We start from the raw sequence: 22,121 nt of genomic DNA on the forward strand, positions 1-22,121 counted from the left end.
AGTCTGCCATACTGCTTGAAACTGGCTCAAGATGATTCGTAAAGAAGAATCTTTCTATCTCCATCTATTTACAGTTAGACATGTATGTAAGTTAGAAAATTATGCTTGGCACAAATAGAAAACAAGCTTTCATTGGAAAATGTGAAATAAACCTTTGCTTCTACCACAGTAGTATTTCTCTGCTCATAAAATCAAACAATATATAAATTGCAAATGTTTTCTTTATTGCCTAGTGATATACATATATGTATATACTACACCTATATATACACATATGTATATATTTATATATATACACACACATATGTATTTTTTTCTGTTAAACAATAAAGATACATTACCAGATTTCCATTTGGCTGCAGTTTCAATATATCTCTCTAGAATGACTCAGAACAGAATGGAGAGGTTGACCTGACATCAAACTCAGAACATTCTAGAAAATTCTTAGACCATCGCTAGAGCAGCCATCCATTCCGTACCTATCTGATGGATTATTCAGGGTTCCAGTGCATGAAAAGACATACATGAAAGTATGAGCATTTCAGTAGGGAGGCAGCTAGGGAACATGACTTTAGAAGAAGCAGTGCATTTGGAAAACATACCGAATAAAGTAACAGAAAAAAAATAATCAGGGAGGCAGATGCAGGCATCGTTAGCTCTTTGAAGTGGCTGCTCACAGCAAGACAGTGGCCATGCTGAAGTCTGACTGGGTCAGCCTCTCACAGAGTCTCTGAGGGCTGCAGGGCTGTGCATACAATCTGAGCCGTACTGAAAGGCCAAGGACTTCAGCTTTCTGTAATGGAGACAAATCACAAAGGGCATGTATTTCATGCAACGAAATGCACAGAAGCCTCACAAAACAGACGCGCATCCCCAAAACAAGGCCTCCAAAAAATAAAACCAAGACAAAATGGCAAATTATTTCATTTCCCCATCATGCGTTTTCAGACATGAAAACCAAAACAAGGCTCTGAAGCTACCCTGTGACTGGGAGATAATCAGGCAGTGGCTCTGCTTCAGAGCCCTCCAGAATGCTGGGACTCTCCAATGGGGCTCACCCTCAGTCTTACCTACCCGTGACTAGTTTATTTTCCCCTTTATAGTAGTATTTCCATCATCTCAGTATACACAGTGAAATATTACAGTATGCCCCAATCACACTGAAGCAGGTAAACATTTTGAAGATGTACAGTCTTCATAAGGATTCATGCATTTGTGTGGGTGCACACACACACACATACACACATTGCGACAACAACAACAAATTGCTACATAGCTATCCAAAAGGGGCATTTGGGACCCCGAGACGGAAGAGTTAATGAATGGCCATCACCTTAGGAGACCTCTGAACTACATTGTTGTCATGTGACCATTGGTGACCTGCTTAAGGTCATTTACTAGGAGATAACAGCCTGACAAGATAAATCTGCTTCTGTGTCTAGGCCCTCCCCTAACCATCTGTTCCCTTTAAGAAACGTGGGCCTGTTGGCTGCTGTGAATTTAACCCTAGGGTACATTGCAGGGGACCGCCCTTGATGGTTACAGCCACCCAAAGTCAACATTTATTGGAAAAGAGCACCGGCACTTAAGGGTTCCTTCTTGATCTTAATCTATGAAGGCTTTCTGCCTTTCAATCATTTATTATAATTTTACTACCTGTTAAAACTCTACCCACATGTCCAGGTGACATGTAATGATAGCACTGCCTTGGCCTCCGTTCTAATATAGGCTAGATGCAATTGAAAAAAAAAAAAACCCACATATATCCTTTTGCTATTCATCTTCAAGGAGATTTTATCCTTAATGGACTATTAGAGTAGCCGTAGGTACTTTTATGACAACAAAATTATTTACCAATGAAAGCTGAGTAAAACAGCATGGCTGGCAGGTATTTGGGTAGCAACTAGTTACTGATTAAATTTTTTACCCCCCTGGAGGGGCAATAGACAGGTGCGGTGCCTGACTCTTTTTTCTACTTGGTTATCTATTTAACAAGCCAAAGGGCTTTGATAGAAATCCAGGGCCTCGAGTTTGATTAAGGGCACAATGATAATTAAGTGAAGGAAAATAGCACATCACTGTCTTTGAAAATTCCTGACTGAGGAGGAAGGTAGAGGAATTGACCTAAGGGTTTCTGAAATACAACAAGAGGGAAAGGTTTAGGGAACTGGCCAACAGCACATTTTATTCTGTTTGTTTCTGATCATTCGTGCCAAATTGGCCAAACTCTTGAAAGATATAATTTTGATATTTTTTTCATGCTCTTAATTAGGTGAAATAAGAGAGTGGGATATCACATCATTCATTCGTTCCACAAATATTTGCGTGTCTAGTTACCATATAGCAGACGCTGGGCTGTAGCCTGAAGAACAGCCCACTCTCTGTCTTCAAAGTCATTATTTAATTATAATTATGGTGATTTTAACCTTAAGGTTTTCTGTGAAAAGCCACAAAAAATAATTATGTGGTTTCCTTGGAACTTACACAATTTAATCCCTGTGAATATTCGTGAATTAATGGGAAGTCATTCAAAACAATTCCAAGCAAATATTTGACAAACTGAAATTGAGCAAAACATCTTGATATAGTTAAGTAGTACAGTGGTGTTTAAGAACAATTGGAATGCTATGTACATGTATTTGTTTGTAACAACTGCAATCCTGTGAATATGGCACTGAGTTTCTTTTATTCTCAAAAANATTGTAAGCTGAAAGTGCATTTAATATACCTAACCTACTGAACACCACAGCTTAAGGTAGCCTACCTTAAACATGCTCAGAACACTTATATTAGCCTACAGTTCCGCAGAATCATCTGACGCAAAGACTATTTTGTAATAAGGTGTTGAATAGCTCATGTAATGTGTTGAATACTGTACTGAAAGTGGAAAACAGAATGTTTCTCTGGGTACTTGAAGTACGGTTTCTAGTGAATGTGTATTGCATTCACGCCATTGTAAAGTCCAAAAAGCATTAAGGCAAACTAACCAGGGACCATCTGTAATCTCCAAAACCTGTTTGTGGACCAAGTTTTTACCTACTTCATCCTCAAGGGTGTGTTGCCTTCCATATGAAGGGAGTAGCCCTTTATATGTCTCCAATCTGATCTCCTACTTGGTTCAAGTCCACGCTCTGTCTTACTTGGCTCATTAATACCTTTTAGGCAAATGCTAGCTCTAGGTTTCACCTTATTCCTCATGTTCTCAGCTCTCTTGTTGTCTCTGTCCCCCGAGCAAGTAAGTGTTACTTTCCCACCAGCTAAACCAAGCATTTCAAAATAGGGTGTTTTTTTTTTCCTCTCTTCAATATAATGTAGTATTTTACATGCATTCTGCTGGAAAGGTTTTCTGTGAACATCTAGTCTGCCATACTGCTTGAAACTGGCTCAAGATGATTCGTAAAGAAGAATCTTTCTATCTCCATCTATTTACAGTTAGACATGTATGTAAGTTAGAAAATTATGCTTGGCACAAATAGAAAACAAGCTTTCATTGGAAAATGTGAAATAAACCTTTGCTTCTACCACAGTAGTATTTCTCTGCTCATAAAATCAAACAATATATAAATTGCAAATGTTTTCTTTATTGCCTAGTGATATACATATATGTATATACTACACCTATATATACACATATGTATATATTTATATATATACACACACATATGTATTTTTTTCTGTTAAACAATAAAGATACATTACCAGATTTCCATTTGGCTGCAGTTTCAATATATCTCTCTAGAATGACTCAGAACAGAATGGAAAGGTTGACCTGACATCAAACTCAGAACATTCTAGAAAATTCTTAGACCATCGCTAGAGCAGCCATCCATTCCGTACCTATCTGATGGATTATTCAGGGTTCCAGTGCATGAAAAAGACATACATGAAAGTATGAGCATTTCAGTAGGGAGGCAGCTAGGGAACATGACTTTAGAAGAAGCAGTGCATTTGGAAAAACATACCGAATAAAGTAACAGAAAAAAAATAATCAGGGAGGCAGATGCAGGCATCGTTAGCTCTTTGAAGTGGCTGCTCACAGCAAGACAGTGGCCATGCTGAAGTCTGACTGGGTCAGCCTCTCACAGAGTCTCTGAGGGCTGCAGGGCTGTGCATACAATCTGAGCCGTACTGAAAGGCCAAGGACTTCAGCTTTCTGTAATGGAGACAAATCACAAAGGGCATGTATTTCATGCAACGAAATGCACAGAAGCCTCACAAAACAGACGCGCATCCCCAAAACAAGGCCTCCAAAAAATAAAAACCAAGACAAAATGGCAAATTATTTCATTTCCCCCATCATGCGTTTTCAGACATGAAAAACCAAAACAAGGCTCTGAAGCTACCCTGTGACTGGGAGATAATCAGGCAGTGGCTCTGCTTCAGAGCCCTCCAGAATGCTGGGACTCTCCAATGGGGCTCACCCTCAGTCTTACCTACCCGTGACTAGTTTATTTTTCCCCTTTATAGTAGTATTTCCATCATCTCAGTATACACAGTGAAATATTACAGTATGCCCCCAATCACACTGAAGCAGGTAAACATTTTTGAAGATGTACAGTCTTCATAAGGATTCATGCATTTGTGTGGGTGCACACACACACACATACACACATTGCGACAACAACAACAAATTGCTACATAGCTATCCAAAAGGGGCATTTGGGACCCCGAGACGGAAGAGTTAATGAATGGCCATCACCTTAGGAGACCTCTGAACTACATTGTTGTCATGTGACCATTGGTGACCTGCTTAAGGTCATTTACTAGGAGATAACAGCCTGACAAGATAAATCTGCTTCTGTGTCTAGGCCCTCCCCTAACCATCTGTTCCCTTTAAGAAACGTGGGCCTGTTGGCTGCTGTGAATTTAACCCTAGGGTACATTGCAGGGGACCGCCCTTGATGGTTACAGCCACCCAAAGTCAACATTTATTGGAAAAGAGCACCGGCACTTAAGGGTTCCTTCTTGATCTTAATCTATGAAGGCTTTCTGCCTTTCAATCATTTATTATAATTTTACTACCTGTTAAAACTCTACCCACATGTCCAGGTGACATGTAATGATAGCACTGCCTTGGCCTCCGTTCTAATATAGGCTAGATGCAATTGAAAAAAAAAAAAACCCACATATATCCTTTTTGCTATTCATCTTCAAGGAGATTTTATCCTTAATGGACTATTAGAGTAGCCGTAGGTACTTTTATGACAACAAAATTATTTACCAATGAAAGCTGAGTAAAACAGCATGGCTGGCAGGTATTTGGGTAGCAACTAGTTACTGATTAAATTTTTTACCCCCCTGGAGGGGCAATAGACAGGTGCGGTGCCTGACTCTTTTTTCTACTTGGTTATCTATTTAACAAGCCAAAGGGCTTTGATAGAAATCCAGGGCCTCGAGTTTGATTAAGGGCACAATGATAATTAAGTGAAGGAAAATAGCACATCACTGTCTTTGAAAATTCCTGACTGAGGAGGAAGGTAGAGGAATTGACCTAAGGGTTTCTGAAATACAACAAGAGGGAAAGGTTTAGGGAACTGGCCAACAGCACATTTTATTCTGTTTGTTTCTGATCATTCGTGCCAAATTGGCCAAACTCTTGAAAGATATAATTTTGATATTTTTTTCATGCTCTTAATTAGGTGAAATAAGAGAGTGGGATATCACATCATTCATTCGTTCCACAAATATTTGCGTGTCTAGTTACCATATAGCAGACGCTGGGCTGTAGCCTGAAGAACAGCCCACTCTCTGTCTTCAAAGTCATTATTTAATTATAATTATGGTGATTTTTAACCTTAAGGTTTTCTGTGAAAAGCCACAAAAAATAATTATGTGGTTTCCTTGGAACTTACACAATTTAATCCCTGTGAATATTCGTGAATTAATGGGAAGTCATTCAAAAACAATTCCAAGCAAATATTTGACAAACTGAAATTGAGCAAAACATCTTGATATAGTTAAGTAGTACAGTGGTGTTTAAGAACAATTGGAATGCTATGTACATGTATTTGTTTGTAACAACTGCAATCCTGTGAATATGGCACTGAGTTTCTTTTATTCTCAAAAACAATTTTTTTTTTAAAATTTTGAGAATAAAAGAGACAGGGACTTGCTGTTTCCCAAATTAATTTTGAACTCCTGCCTCAAGCGATCCTCCTGCCTCAGCCTCCCAGAATGCTGGGGTTACAGGCATGAGCCACTGAGCCGGCCAGAAAAATGATTTTTAACCCTAAAGTGTTATGCAAATTTTCCCCACCCCTGCCCTGTTATTGCTTACTATGTATTTTCTCTCAACATGTAGAACCTATGGAAGGAAGAAAGGGAAAGGGGGAGGGAGGGAGGCAGAAAGGAAGGAAGGGGAGGGAGGGAGAAAGAAAGGAGAGAAAGAAGAAAAAAAGGAGAGAGAGAGAAATCTAGGCAAACATTTGACAAAGTGAAATGCACCAAAATTCTTTATATTCATAAATAGTGCCAAATAAAATGTAATAAAGTTATGGTGATAATTAATAATTAATTGTGGAGTATCCCAAATTATACTATTTTGGGCAGACCTGCCTTCCAGGTGAAAGGGAAGTGCTGGCCATGTGCTCTATGCAGTACATTCTACCCACCAAAGCCTTCCACTAGTAATTTTTTTTCTAAAGCAATTTTTCATGACTCTGACACCATTCCCATGAAATGTGACATTTTAACAAATAGGATTGCCATGTCTATGAGATTTATCTTCACTCTCCTCAATACCGTCATTCCCTGAACCGTGTATCGCCTTACATGAAAAACGCAGCCTCTTTTGTGCTATGTGGTAGCTGAAGAGTTCATATGGTGAAAAGCTCTTCCTGGGATGTATAAACTGTGAAATGCATTCTAAAATAAAGTTTTAATTACACTTTGTAATTTGGAGCCAACTTCTGGGTTTAGTCTAATTTAAACAAGGGTTTTTCTCTCTTGCAGCCATCTGTTCCTTTTGCTTAAGCCTACACTTAAGTCATAATATTGAAAGGGTGACGTCATTCCTTCCTATGATGTCATTAAACATTTCTTTAGCGACCCAAGCAGTCAGAGAACTGAATGAAGTGGTGGGGGGAGATGCTTGTTAAAATATAGATAATAGCAAACTGAATTTTTAAATTATATTTCATTCCCAGTTATTCTCCAGTATCAAAATATTGTTCAATAAATGTCATGCCTTCATGCAAAAGAATCCCATAAAAAATAAATCTTTAAAATACCTACATATTTGGGCATAAACTAGTATATTAATGCAAATGTAGTCATTTATGGCTTGAGTCTGGATCAAACTAAAGTTCTTGGCAAATTGTTAGTGGAAGTAGCAAATTATATGTTTTTAATCATAGGCAATGTTTAGACCACACATTAAAACTTATATCATCTCTGTTTACTTTCTATTTTGACATTTAAATTTATTTTAGTTAATTGAGATCAGTTGAATTCCATCAATTAAGAATTTCTCAGATCTCGTAGTTACGGTGGAGCTGTCATTAGCAGTGTAAGGTAGACATGAATAATGTTTTAAATTCTGTTAATATCAAATCAGAGTATAGTAAATTAGGTTATAATCACTTGATTATGGTAATTTACTTTTTTAAAATATTGCATTATAAACATTTTAACGTTAATTTTAGGTTATTAAGTGTATAATTCTAGTTGAGTTTAGTAATTATTCTAAGTAGTTGTTGAAAAACTTTAAAAACATAAGAATTCCACATAGTTGTACAAATATTCATTGGTTCTAAATTGATCAGCTCAAGGGGGAGGAGGACAAAGTTTGTTGGAATTACTTTTTTTTTTTTTTTCCTGAGACGATGTCTTGCTCTCTTATCCAGGCTGGAGTGCAGTGGTGCAATCTCAGCTCACTGCAACCTCCACTTCCCAGGTTCAAGTGATTCTCATGCCCCAGCCTCCTAAGTAGCTGAGATCACAAGCATGCACTGCCACGCTCAGCCAATTTTGTATTTTTAGTAGAGACAAGGTTTTGCCGTGTTGGCCAGGCTGGTCTCAAACTCTCGACCTCAAGTGATCCATCCACCTCAGCCTCCCAAAGTGCTGGGATTACAGGTGTGAGCCCACCATGCCCAGCCTGGAATTACTTTTTTGGGAAATAATTTTTAATGATCAGTCATTGAAATTCAACGTTTTCAATAAATCAGTTGTATATATAAGAATTCTGTTGTTATTTTATTTGTATGCCAATTTTTAAAACATACTTGATCAAGTCTGTAAGTTTTATCAGGGAATGCAATTTATGATTCTTCAGATGTCAGTGCCTGAGCTAGCTCCACGACCCTACATAGAACTGCCCTCACAGGCCCACCACTTGCCCAAGGAATTCACAGAATCAAATGGCTGATGAGTTACAATCAAATCAAAGCTCAGCACAATGGAAAGGGCACTGGATTAGGAGTTGGAATACCTGCATTGTTGATCACTTTAAAGAAGACCCATGTTTTAGTTTCTTTATTCGGGCAATGACATTAATATGTGACATAACTATTTCACCAGTCTATTGTGAATTTCACAACCTGCTCCTTGTTCTTGTTATTTAATGGTGCCAACATCTAATCAGTTGCCCAAGCAAGACAGGCTCGTGATTCTCCTCCTGCATGGCTGTCCCTGTGGTGCCAATACCTCATCCTTCACTCTTGCTGCTGTACTCCATAATCTGGCTAATAACAGCGCTATTTACCCAGCTGTTAGCCTAAAGACCTCCAAATACAAGCTCTCCTATCCACTCCTCTGGTGTTCTCTGAATTCAGCCCCTCATTTATCATTTGAATTATTGTAAGTCTCCAAACACGAATCTCTCCCTTAGTTTTGGTCCCAGATCTAGCCTCCACAATCCACCAGATCTTTCCAAAGGCAAATCTAATTATATCCCCGATCCTGACTTAAAACCCTCCAATGGGTCACCTTTGCCTCAGGCAAAGGTCTTGGTCTTCTGGTTCCCTCACCTCCCTCCAGCTTCTCTCTCGTTATTCCTAGTATGCACACAGTCTCTGGGCCAAAGCCACACCGACCATGTCTTTGAGTGCCCTGTATTGGTTGTCCTTATATGCATCTCACGCATGCTCTTCTCTCTGCTATGAATGTTCTATTTCCCCTTATCTACGAGGCAGAATCTTTCTTCAAAATGCAATTCACCAGGGGTTTTCTCCTCTATGAAGCTTTTCCAGAACCAGCCAAGCACTGTTTGATAGCTCCTTCTTGCCAACCTAGTTCCTAGTAGCACTCTTACCATGACACTTGGTAAATTCTCTACAGCAAGTATTTGTTTCCGTATCTGTTTTCCGTAGTAGATACTGAACTGCTTCCAATAAGGGACTGGTGTTATTTGTGTTTGTTTTCCCAGCTCATGGCTGATTGCAAGTAACAATTTCTTATTAAATGGAGGGATGGATAGATGGATGGATGATTCCCCTCTCTTCTCCCCTCCTGTCTGATAAACTACACCCTTATATTCAGGAACAGCAAGCTCCCTTTTTGCCTCTCAGCAGGTGGTTCTCTGGATTTTTTTTTTTTTTTTTTTTTTTTTTTTTTTTTTTGAGACAAAATCTCACACCGTCGCCCAGGCTAGAGTTCAGTAGCATGATCTTGGCTCACTGCAGCCTTCGCCTCCTGGGTTCCAGCAATTCTCCTACCTCAGCCTCCCAAGTAGCTGGGATTACAGGCAGCTGCCACCACGCCTGGCTAATTTTTGTATTTTTAGTAGAGACAAGGTCTCCTCATGTTGGCCAGGCTGGTCTCAAAAATCCTAACCTCAGGTGATCCACTCGCCTTGGCCCCCAAAATGCTGGGATTATAGGCATAAGCCATATGCCCAGCCTCTCTGGATTGTTCATCTGGAACCCCACCAACATTTGTCTAAATAGTATCCTTCAAGGCTTAACTCAAATGAATCAAAGTGAATCAAGTGAAAAAAATTAATTGCCTCATTCTTTTTTTGTAATACTTTGTATTTATTTGTACTTAAATGTTTTTAACACATTTAACTATAATTATTGGCTTAAATATCTACCTTCTGCAGACTTTCAGTTCCTTGAGGCAGCATCTTAAATTTTTTATTCGTGTCTATATTCCTAACACAGAGAATAGCACAAGACAGCTGATAGTAGATGTTCACTGAATTAATTTATAAAGGTGTGTTTCAATGTGTGAAATGAAATAATGTACCTGAGAGTTATTTGAACCTGTAAAGCCCAAGACAAATGGTAGGTGCTTTCGTTATCTTGATCCTACCCACGGATCAAATTCTTTCCTCTGCTCCTTAGTTCTTTCTACCTAGGGAGTCCACAGACCCTTGTCTAAATTATCACTTCATGCAGACTTCCTTTCTTCCACACAGAGTATATTTTGACATTAAACTAAACCCCTCAGCATATGGATAAGATCTAGAATATAAAAGGGGGTTGAAAATAGAATCACCTGTCTTGCATTATAGTACCAGCCTTAAGAAACTGGGTAAATGATAACTGTATTCTGAAAATAACAAGCCAAATCACTTTGGACACCTTTTTTTTAGCTGATGGCAATATATTTTCCCTAAATCTATGCCTGTTTTTATATACAGAAAAGTTACTTATTAGTTGAGCAAAAGTATAAAATATGCAGCAGAAGAAATGATATCATATGAATGACATGAACAAGTACTTGATACAAAAATCTCATCTTCCTCCTGGGAAATCCCAGGATATTTTGTAAATGACATTGCAATCATTTCATCCACCTTGAAGATGGAACGTTTCTTCAGTGTCAAATGCGGTAGCTCTTCTGTGCGTCACAATCACTTCACTGACTCTTCAGGGGAAGAAGCGAAAACTACCTACCTTAAAAGCTGGGAAAGATTGGAGTAAGAAAGAATAGAATCATTCATGGATGGCCGGGCGCAGTGTCTCACGCCTGTAATCCCAGCACTTTGGGAGGCCGAGGCAGGCAAATCAGCTGGCGGATCAGCTGAGGTCAGGAGTTTGACAGCAGCCTGGCCAACATGATGGAACCCCGCCTCTCCTAAAAATACAAAATTAACTGGGTGTAGTTGGGGGCACCTGGAGTCCCACCTACTACTCAGGAGGCTGAGGCAGGAGAATCCCTTGAACCCAGGAGGTGGAGGCTGCAGTGAGCCAAGATCGCGCCACTGCACTCCAGCCTGTGCGACAGAGTGAGACTCCGTCTCAAGAAAAATAAAATAAAATGAAAAACAACTCTCAAGAATTATTCATGGATATGGAATGCAGAATGAAGAAAACTGCCTGAGGTTAGCACCTCCACTCTTCCAAGATGTGCTGTGAGATCACTGGTGATGGGGAGGGGCAGGACGTCTGTTTAACCCTCATCTGCTGGATGGCACACAGAGTTCATTTTCCCGTGGTAGCATACTGACATTTGGGGTCAATCCTCTCCAAGTGAAAAAGAAATTCACTTGCATAAATGCAACTTCAGTAGCACTTTGGCAGTCCCTGGAAGCCATCCAGCTGAATGTCAGTTTCACATAGGTAAGTCACCTTGTTAGACCTTCATGGTGCACGGTGCTTGTTCCTGGATGTCATTGTGATGGTGAGTGTGTCTCCGGAGTGTGAGTGCCTTGGAGGAGGAATGGAGCTGCCTGGTGCCTGGAGCGTTCACACCCCGGAGGGGCAGCCTGGTCTAAGAACAGGCCTCTGAACACAAAAGCAGTTTGGGTGTTTTTGAAGCTCTTTTAGTTTGAGACCTGAGTTTATCTTTTCTGAGACTTAAAGTCCTCATCTGTAAGATGGGGACAGTCACACCTTCCTGATAGAGCTTCTGTAAGGATTAAACAAGCTGGGGCAATATTAAATACCTGATGCCTATCAGGTGTTGATTTTCTTATTTCCTGTCCCACCCCTCATTAATATCTCATACCACATTCTACTTATTTACAGGACTTTCCTTTGAAAAATATGTGTGATCACACACTATTTTCTTCCCCTGGATTTTGCAATCAGTTTGCTTTGTCAATAAGAATAATTTAAATGAATTCATCCCCTTTATTTTTATTTTTTAATTTAATTTTTAATTTAATTATTTATTTATTTGTTTATTTGGAATTGTGTCTTGCTTGCTCTGTCACCTAGGCTGGAGTGCAGTGGCTTGATCATGACTCACTGTAGCCTCGACTTCCCGATCTCCAACAATCCTCCCACCTCAGTCTCCCAAGTAGCTGGGACCATGGGCGTGCACCACCCTCACCTGGCTGATGTGTGTATTTTTGTTAGAAATCAGGTTTTGCCATGTTGCCCAGGCTTGTCTGGAATTCCTGAGCTCAAGTGACCCTTCCACCTCGGCCTCCCAAAGTGCTGGGATCATAGGCATGAGCCACCGTGCGCAGCTGAATTCATTTCTTAATTGCCTTCACATTAATATGTAGTTACCCAAAGGAGGTCATATCAATAAATGTCAGTTAAAAAATCAGAAAGAAAAACTGTATATATATGTATGTATGTCTTGGTATTTTAATGACAGCAAATTTCTCTTCCCCTCTTTTTCTTTCTATTTATTTATTTTTGTTATAGAGACAGGGTCTCTCTGTGTTTGGTCACAAACTCCTGGGCTCAAGCAACCCTACCAGAGGCTCGGCCTCCCAAAGTGCTGGTATTACAGGCATGAGCCACTCACTGCATCTGGCCTTGCCCCTCTTTTTCAACTGCATTTTCCTGATGTCTAAAATATCAGCCTAATTGCTTCCCTTCTGAAGCAATCTCCCCTCGCATGTGACCGTGAAATTTTTAAGAATGTTTTTACAGAGGAAACAGCTTCCCCAAAGTCACATCCCTTTACATTAAGATTTTCGACGGGGTAAGAATTCACAGGGATTACTTTTTTTTTTTTTTTTTTTTTTTTGAGACAAGGTCTGACTCTGTCCCAGGCTGGAGTGCAGCAGTACGACCATAGCTCACTGTAGCCTCAAACTCCTGGGTTCAAATGATCCTCCCACCTCAGCCTCCTGAGCAACTGGAACCACAGGCACACACCACCATGTCCTGCTAATTTTTACAGTTTGTTGTAGAGACAGGGTCTTGCTTTGTTTCCAAGGCTAGTCTCAAACTCCGGGGCTCAAGGGATCCTTCCACCTTGGCTTCCCAAAGTGCTGGGATTATAGGAGTGAGCCAATGTGCCTGGCCAGGGGTTACTTTTGAAACTTAACATGTGTGGATGAATCTTATGGAACAGTGTTAGTCTTCCCCTAGAAAGACATCTCTGCTTATGGTGACATTCTTCAGTTAACGTTTACAACGTAGGTAAAATTTATATTTCATTGCGTCTGGAGAATTGGGTCCCTACAGTCCCCATTCCTCTTTTATTTTTTGTTTGTTTATATTTCATTTTTTAGAGGCAGAGGCTCACTCTGTCACCCAAGCTGGAGTGTAGTGGTGTCATCATAGGTCACTGCAGCCTTGAACTCCTGGGCTCAAGCAGTCCTCCCCACTCAGCCTTCCAAGTAGCTGGGACCACAGGCATGAGCCACCATGCCTGCCACCTCCCCATTCCTCTTTTATTTTATTTTATTTTATTTTATTTTTTGAGACAGTGTCTTGCTCTGTCACCCAAACTGGAGTGCAGTGGCATGATCTTGGCTCACTGCAACCTCTGCCTTCCAGGTTCAAGCGATTCTCCTGCCTCATCCTCCTGAGCAGCTGGGACTGCAGGCACGTGCCACCACACCGGCGAATTTTTGTATTTTCAGTACAGTCAGGGTTTCACTGTATTGGCCAAACTGGTCTCGAACTCCTGACCTCAGTGATCCACGTGCCTCAGCCTCTCAAAGTGCTGGAATTACAGGTGTGAGCCACCACGCTCAGCCCCATTCCTCTTCTAGATGAGGCTTTTGCAAGACCACATGGAGAGAGATCACATAATGCCTCATGGGCCACTGTAAGGCCTTGGCTTTTACTTTTGAGGGAAATAGAAAGCCATTGGTGGGTTCTGAGCAGAAGAGAGACCTAGTCTGACTTAGGTGTGAAGGTGGCACTTTAATTGCAGTATGTAGAATAGACTGTAATAGAACAATTTGGTATCTATTGCAGTGATCCTGCAAGAGACCAGGGTGATTTGGGTCTGGAGGGTAGTATGGGAGGTGATGGTAGGTCTGGATTCTGGTCGTATTTTGAAGACTGAGCCCCAATGCTATCCTAATAGGTTAAACGTAGAATGTCAGAGGAAGAAAGCAGTCAAGAATGATCGAGGTTTTTGGCCTGAGCAGCTAGAATGGAGTTGTTGTCGGCCGGGCGCGGTGGCTCAAGCCTGTAATCCCAGCACTTTGGGAGGCCGAGACGGCAGATCACGAGGTCGGAGATCAGAGATCCATCCTGGCTAACACGGTGAAACCCCGTCTCTACTTAAATAAAAAATACAAAAAACTAGCCGGGCGACGTGGCGGGCGCCTGTAGTCCCAGCTACTCGGGAGGCTGAGGCAGGAGAATGGCGTAAACCCGGGAGGCGGAGCTTGCAGTGAGCTGAGAGCCGGCCACTGCACTCCAGCCTGGGCGACAGAGCGAGACTCCGTCTCAAAAAAAAAAAAAAAAAAAAAAAAAGGAGTTGTTGTCAACAGAGATAGGGAAGGGTATTGGAGCAGCCAGTTTGAGGGGTAGAAGAAAGGTCCAGTTTGGGACATGCTGAGGTTGAAGTCGCTGTTAGGCACCAGAGTAGAGATGGCAAGCGGGCAGTTGCATTTCAGGTCTGGCTTCAGGAGGGAGGTCTGATCTGGTGATGGAAGTTGCCTCTGTGCCCCTTAATATTTGAAATATTCATTTCTTTTTTTTCTTTCCTTTTTTTTTTTTTTTTTTTTTTTTTTTTTTTTTTTTTTTTTGTTGTTGAGACGGAGTCTCCCTCAGTTGCCCAGGCTGGAGCGCAGTAATGTGATCTTGGCTCACTGCAACCTCCACCTCCCAAATTGAAGTGATTCTCCTACCTTGGCCTCCCAAGTAGCTGGGACTACAGGCACAAGCCACCATGCTTGGCTAATTTTTGTATTTTTAGTAGAGATAGGGTTTCACCATGTTGGCCAGGCTGATCTTGAACTCATGACCTCAAGTGATCCGCCCACCTTGGCCTCCCAATGTGCTGGGATTACAGGCGTGAGCCCCCATGCCCCGCCAATATTTGTAATATTCATTTCTTAATTGACTTCACACTAGTATTTAGTTATCCAGAGGGGGTCATATCACTATATGTCAGTTTAAAAAAATGAATAACTACATACACACACACACACACACACACACACACACACACACCCCATAGTAAGAAAGTAAGCAGTTGTCATGATTCCCATAGTTCCTTTCTCTTTGATCATGTCATTCAAATTGTCTAAAATAACAGTAAAGATTTAATCCTGCTTACTATATGTAGTTACCCTCTGACTTAGCAATTAAAAATCTCCACAAGTGAATCCCTTCTTCCCTTTCTGGGATTTTCACTGTCTTCCCCGCATACTACCCTTTGATGGTAAATTCTCCATTTTCCAAGTGCAGTTGGAGGGTACCATGGGGAGGAAATCAAATTTCAAATTAAAAACTAAAGCATACTCTGTGCACATTCAGTCATTGTAATTCTGGAAAATGTCCTTTGAGTAAAAAACAATATTTAGCAATAGGAGAAACTCTACAGTACGGTGGTTTAGAAGAGTAAGTTCTAACTTTGAGATGAATTTAAATTCTAGCACATCACCTTGAGTGAGTATCTAATCGCTCAAGTCCCAGTTTCTCGGTCTTTAAAATTGAGACCTGCTGGGATTATAGAGAGTATTAAATGAGATAATACATGTAATGCACTTCACACAATGTCAGACACATAGTAAGTTCTCATAATTGTCAGCAAGATGATAATGATGCTAAGTGACTTTACTTTTTGTTTTCAGTTGGAGCTGAGGCTAAAGATTTTTCTAAGGCTTTACATTTTACCATGGACTTTTCACGAAGTATATGCCTCAATATAGCAATGAAAATTTAGAAAAGTGATTCTCAAGGCATTGGGCCAAAGGAAACAAAAAGACATTAGGAGCAGAAATAAGAGTATGATCCAACCTGTAACTGGTGGCTCCATTTCCCTCTTGACTCCTCCCCTCCCCCAGTACCCTGCCCATTTTGGATAATTAACACACTGAATTTACTCAAAAGGAAAAAATACTAAACTTACCTCTTCCCGCTTACGTTACTTTAATTGTGTATATTTTGTTTTTTTTCAAGTATGGTTCTTTGGGGAAAACAGAATATGTTTTCTGTAGAAAAACACATATTCTTTCAGCCCAGTAATTTTGGAAGCAAAAGATGGTCTCCATGGTAAGAAGATGGAAAATGAGTAGTATTAATAGAAGATAGCACAGAACTAATGTATATTTTATAGTATAAAGGAAAGATTTTTTAGCCTCCCTGCCTAAAACAACATCGTGAACTCTAAGTTCTGCTAAATTGGTGAATAAAATGAAAAGGAGCCAGCCAGGAGATGATAGCTCAGAATGAAAGTCAATAGTCAACTCCCAGAAATCTCACAGGAAAGGAGACACCTCCCGCACCCATGGTACACAGAGGTTTAATTGGTTCTCCTGTGGTTTGTAAGGAAAGCTTTGACTGGGCGTGGTGGCTCACAACTGTAATCCCAGGACTTTGGGAGGCCAAGACAGGTGGATCACCTCAGGTCAGGAGTTCGAGACCAGCCTGGCCAACATGGCAAAACCCTGTCTTTACTAAAAATACAAAAGTTAGCCGGGAGTGGTGGCACACGCCTGTAGTCCCAGCTACATGGGAGGCTGAAGCAGGAGAATCACTTGGACCTGGGAGGTGGAGGTTGCAGTGAGCCGATCATGCCACTATACTCCAGCCTGGGTGACAGAGGGAGACTCTGCCTCAAAAAAAAAAAAAAAACTTTGAAAATTCTTCTGACCTCTTAGAAGTAGATTCATGGACACATAATAGTGCTTTTTTTTTTTTTCTTTTCTTTTCTTTCTTTATTTTTTTTATTTTATTTTATTTTAGTAGAGATGGGTTTTCACCATGTTGGCCAGGCTGGTCTCAAACTCCTGGCCTCAAATGATCCACCCACTTTGGCCTCTCAGAGTGCTAGGATTACAGGCGTGAGCCACCATGCCCAGCCAGATATTAGTGCTTTTTGTTTTTTGAGATGGAGTCTTGCTCTGTCACCCAGGCTGGAATGCAGTGGCATGATCTCAGCTCACTGCAACCTCCACCTCCCGGTTTCAGTTGATTCTCATGCCTCAGCCTCCCAAGTGGCTGGGATTACAGGTGCCTGCCACCACCCCCAGCTAATTTTTATTTTGTTTTTGTTTTTTGAGACGGAGTCTCACTCTGTTTCCCTGGCTGGATTGCAATGGTGTAATCTCAGCTCACTGAAACCTCCGTCTGCTGGGTTCAAGCAGTTTTCCTGCCTCAGCCTCCCAAGTAGCTGGGATTACAGGCACCCACCACTATGCCCGGCTAATTTTTAGTATTTTTAGTAGAGACAAGGTTTTGCCATGTTGGCCAAGCTGGTCTTAAACTCCTGACCTCAGGTGATCCACCGACCTCGGCCTCCCAAAATGCTGGGATTACAGGTGTGAGCCACCACACCCGGCCATTTTTGTCTTTTTAGTAGAGATGTGGTTTTACCATGTTGGCTAGACTTGTCTGGAACACCTGACCTCAAGTGATCCACCCACCTTGGCCTCACAAAGTGCTGGGATTGAGCCACCACGCCCTGCCACAAAATAGTGCTTTAATCCTCACATCATGGAGTTGCCAAAGTAATAGAAATATCAGCATGAATTAAAAGCCAATAAGACAATGACTGTCTAATGTTCTCAACTCATCTCCAGATCAATTTCGGATCCCAAACGATCCCTTATAAATCTGTAGGTCCTTCATTCCTTTCATGCAGTGTCTAATGGGGTATATTTTTCCTTCATTCCCTTCATGCAGTGTCTTCCTTCCCTTCATGAAATGTCTAATGGGGTATATTTTTCTTTCACATTTTTTTGCATATTGTTCTTCTGCTAGGATGTTTTTATTCCTTCTTAGCTCTCTGTGTGATTGGATCTCTACAATGGCATTTTGGGGTTACCTTAGTGCATCTCTTTTTACTTGTTATAATGTAAATTTCTTGAGATAATCTACTCTTGCTCTGTACTCTTCTCTGTAGCCTGTACTTGTCTTACATTTCTCTCCTTTCCCATTCATTTACATAATCTTACATCCTAAAATAGTTATATTCTTTATATGATAGCTATTGAAATGAGAAGATATCCATAAAATTTATCATAAAATAATAAATTTTATTTAAAAAATAAGCACTCCAGAACATAAATATCTGTATGAGTATTGTGCCTTAAAGTTGTTGGAACGGCATTCTTTAAAGGCTTTAGAATTAATTTTAGAACCACTTTACAATCTTCACAAGAAAATCACCCTGCTACCACAAGGCAAAGCCTCATGTGTTACCCAGATTAGCATTACTCACCTAATTTGCCAGACCTGAGGCCAGATTTCCTTTGATAGTTTTCACAGTTCATAGCAGTCCTTAGAGGATGAAAATTTACTCCATTAAGGATTCTCAAAATAGTGTGGGGGCGTATTCTGAACGCAGTTCTGAGGGAGAATTCCAAACTTGCTTTGCAATAATGGAAGCATCATTAAACTAAGTCTGTAGTACTCAAGTACTTTAGAGGGGAAAACTCCCTTTTAGATGAGTAAGTTCTGTTATTTCTGGTAACAAATTGAACTTACTATTTTATACTCACATCATTAAGAGCCATTTCAGAAGTTTCTGTTACTTGACTTCAACTATGTTCTTGTACATAGTGTGCTTAAAACTTCTAGTATGTACATGTGGAAAATGGGCTCCTCATAATAACAATATATCTGTTGTATTGTTTCTAGGACTATACTTGATAAGAAGGAGCTCTTGGAGTTTGCTCAACTTGGCTGCTACTTGGAATATGACCTCTTTGGTACTGAACTACTTCATTACCAACTCTGCCCAGATATTGACATGCCTGATGATAACAAAAGAATTAGAAGGTAAATATGGTAAAGTCTCTCATAGCATTCCCTTTCCCTAGTCCTTTTTGATTGTCATATCTAGGGAAGTATTAGCAAAGATTCAGAAAACAGTAAGCAGGCTGAACCACAGACTTGCAGAGAAAAATATATCTATGCTGTTTCAGGGAGAAAATCTCTCTATATTATTTTAAGGAGAAAATGAGTCATCCTAAGTAGGCTAAAGCTTAGCAGAGCCTTAGAAGTTCAGTGCAGATGGGCAGCTGACAGGAAACACAGATAATACCCAACCCCTGCCATGAAAATCAGAGAACAAAAGACATTTTCCTCTTTTTACCTCTAATGAAATAAGCTGTTCCTCTCTCAGGTTGACCACACTAAAGCCATAACTTCCTACCAGTAATATTTGAAATGCTTTATTAAAAGTTTTCATTAAAAAGGTGATTTCAAGTTAAATGCTAAAAGTGTAAGGTCTAAAGACTAAACATCATGTAAAATGAATGCAACCTTCCAAAATTGTATAATGTGTGATGCTGGCAGATAATTGTAGGAGTCATTCTTTGTAATCAAGTAGAAAATTTTAGGTGTCAACAATACCTACCTAGTTTGGTCTTGGTCACATGGTGATATGAAGATTGAATGAACCAAGTTAGAAAATCTAGGAGGAGAAATAAATTGGAGATTGACAAGGAAGACTTTCATTTGGGAATATCTAAGTGTTGCTATCCAGTGAAGCCCTAAGGTATGGTTTGTATGTGATAGTTGAACCGTGGGAATGAATGACATCACTCAGAGAAGATGATAAGGACAGAGATTTGGGGACAGAGACATTTAAGGAATGGAGTAGGAACCATCACTCAAGGAAAGGTTGAGAAGAAGTTTTCAAAGTGATAACATGAGAGATGTATGTTGTTATGGAAGTCAGTAGAGAGGAAGACTCAGGGCAGAAGGGCTTGGATGCCGGTAATAAGTGACAAATATCAAGGGAAATAAAGATTGAAAAACATCCATTGGTTTTCACAATTAGGAGGCTGACATTTTATAAACAGTAAGTGCAGTCTCAGTGGAAAAGGCTTGAGGAATGAGTGGGCCGTGAGGAAGAGGAGAGAGGATGCTGAGGTGACTCAAGAAGTGTGGCAGTGGAGGGAAGCAAGGAGTTGAGGCTGGAGTTAGAAGACAACAAAAGATCAAGGGAAGTTTCTAGTAAGAGTTGAGAAATGTTTATGTGACTTAAGAGCAAGAGCAGAGAGATGGCCAGAGAGAATGAGTCTGAGAGAATGGAAGTGGTGCCCATTCCACAGGGTTACTATAGAATTGACATGAAATAATGTATTCCAAGTTTTTATCTGAGTGTCTGGTGTAGAATATGGAAGTGTTCAATAGATGTTGATTTTTAGAAACTCTGGATAGATAAGAAATATAGAGCAAGGTTCCTAAGGCGACAAATAGATGGAATCTGGGGAACAAATAGAATGTTGGTTGAAAGGATGCTTTCTCCATTGAAATGAGAGGGCGTGACACAGCAATGGGGTGAATGCAAATAAAAGTCTTAGTGAGGGAAACAGGAGACTGAGGACACATGTCCTTTAGTGTCTCTGTGAGGTGGACATGGTTATCTCCTGAGAAAAAAAAGAGTGGGTTTAGGGCAGGACCATGTAGAGCAGGAGGAAGGCTAGGAATGGCTGTCGGGTCAATGAGAGAGACCTTGACATGGGTGTGTTATGTGTGAGACATAGTTGAGTCTAGAAATCATGATTGTGTGCCTGTGCATCGGCACCAATGCACTTGATTTCGTGATTATTTTCCAAAAGCAAGAATGTTTTGCGTTTTGGTAGTGGAACCAGAGAAGTTGTGTGCATACAAGCAGAAAATAGGAATAATTCAAGAGATTGAGGGTTGGGACTCTGTCTGAAAGAGATGGATAACAAAGGAGGGGTTGAGATGAGGGTCATGGGATCTAAGCTGGAGGGAAGAAAGCGTAGAGAGGCATGGGCAGATAGACAGAAAAGCATAGCAGGGCAAATAACTGGACTGCAGGCTTTAATGAAGTAGGTGGAGCATATATATGCTCAAATATATATACTATATATGTATATACACACACACACATACAGTAGAAGAATTGAGTGGAAAAAGTAGAAAGAGGTAACATGATCAGAGTAGGAAACTGAAGATTGAGATATTCAGACAAGAACTAGAATATAATTATGAGAACAGAAAAGTGATTGCAATGTAAGTAGCAAAGCTGGAATTGAGAAGTTATGTCCAGGAACCATGAGATTCAAGTATCGATAGTTGAATAAGGCACACTGGGTTGAGGGGAAGATCTTGACCCTGTGGTCATAGTTGGGACATCCTGAGGATCTTTCCCTGGGAAGTCAACATTTATGTCCTTATGCCTTCTGCTGTCTCCACGTTCTGGCATTCTGCCTTGATCACCTCATTAATGGTACTATGCTTCAAGTTTAGTATCAGCAGGGAAAGCTAGTTAATCAATGTTGCTCTAGTTAGGTAAGATGGCAACACTCAACTCTACATGAGCAAATGACTTCACCTGCCTTGACCAATGAAGCTCTGTCTTTTCTTTTAATACTCAGATCAGTTATTTGACAGGTAGATGTATTGATTCTTTGTTTATTTTTGTTTTATTATTTTAATTTACTTGCCCAGGAACCCGATTCAATACAGGTGAACCTGTTTCCCTAAAGCCCTAGTAGTTAGTTTATACTCAGAGGAGACTATTCCTTGCCTAAAGGGATCTGGAATTTAAAATAAGGCAGTGCATTCAGTCATTCTCATCTTTCGTAATCTCAAAACATGATTTTCTGATCAATGCCCTCAACGCATGTTCTATTTCTTCTTCTTTTTTTTTTTTTTTTTCTTTTTTTGAGACTGAGTCTGGCTCTGTCGCCCAGGCTGGAGTGCAGTGGTGCAATCTCAGCTCACTGCAAGCTCCGCCTCCCAGGTTCACACCATTCTCCTTCCTCAGCCTCCCCAGTAGCTGGGACTACAGGCTCCCGCCACCACACCCGGCTAATTTTTTGTATTTTCAGTAGAGACGGGGTTTCACCGTGTTAGCCAGGATGGTCTCGATCTCCTGAC

General features: G+C 40.5%; 1 protein-coding gene across 5 annotated transcripts in view; it reads left to right on the forward strand.

Annotated features, from left to right (window-relative positions):
* PTER (phosphotriesterase related) overlaps positions 1-22,121 on the forward strand; it is an 82,098-nt gene that overhangs the window by 54,583 nt on the left and 5,394 nt on the right. For all 5 annotated transcript variants that reach the window (XM_017869183.1, XM_017869184.1, XM_017869182.1 and 2 more), the window contains one exon: positions 18,900-19,040. In XM_017869183.1, the coding sequence (XP_017724672.1) occupies positions 18,900-19,040 (141 nt within the window). The remainder of the gene's footprint in view (positions 1-18,899; positions 19,041-22,121) is intronic.

This window comes from Rhinopithecus bieti, unplaced genomic scaffold, assembly GCF_001698545.2.
Source record: "Rhinopithecus bieti isolate Rb0 unplaced genomic scaffold, ASM169854v2 scaffold_3043, whole genome shotgun sequence".
In the NCBI taxonomy this organism is placed as follows: domain Eukaryota; kingdom Metazoa; phylum Chordata; class Mammalia; order Primates; family Cercopithecidae; genus Rhinopithecus; species Rhinopithecus bieti.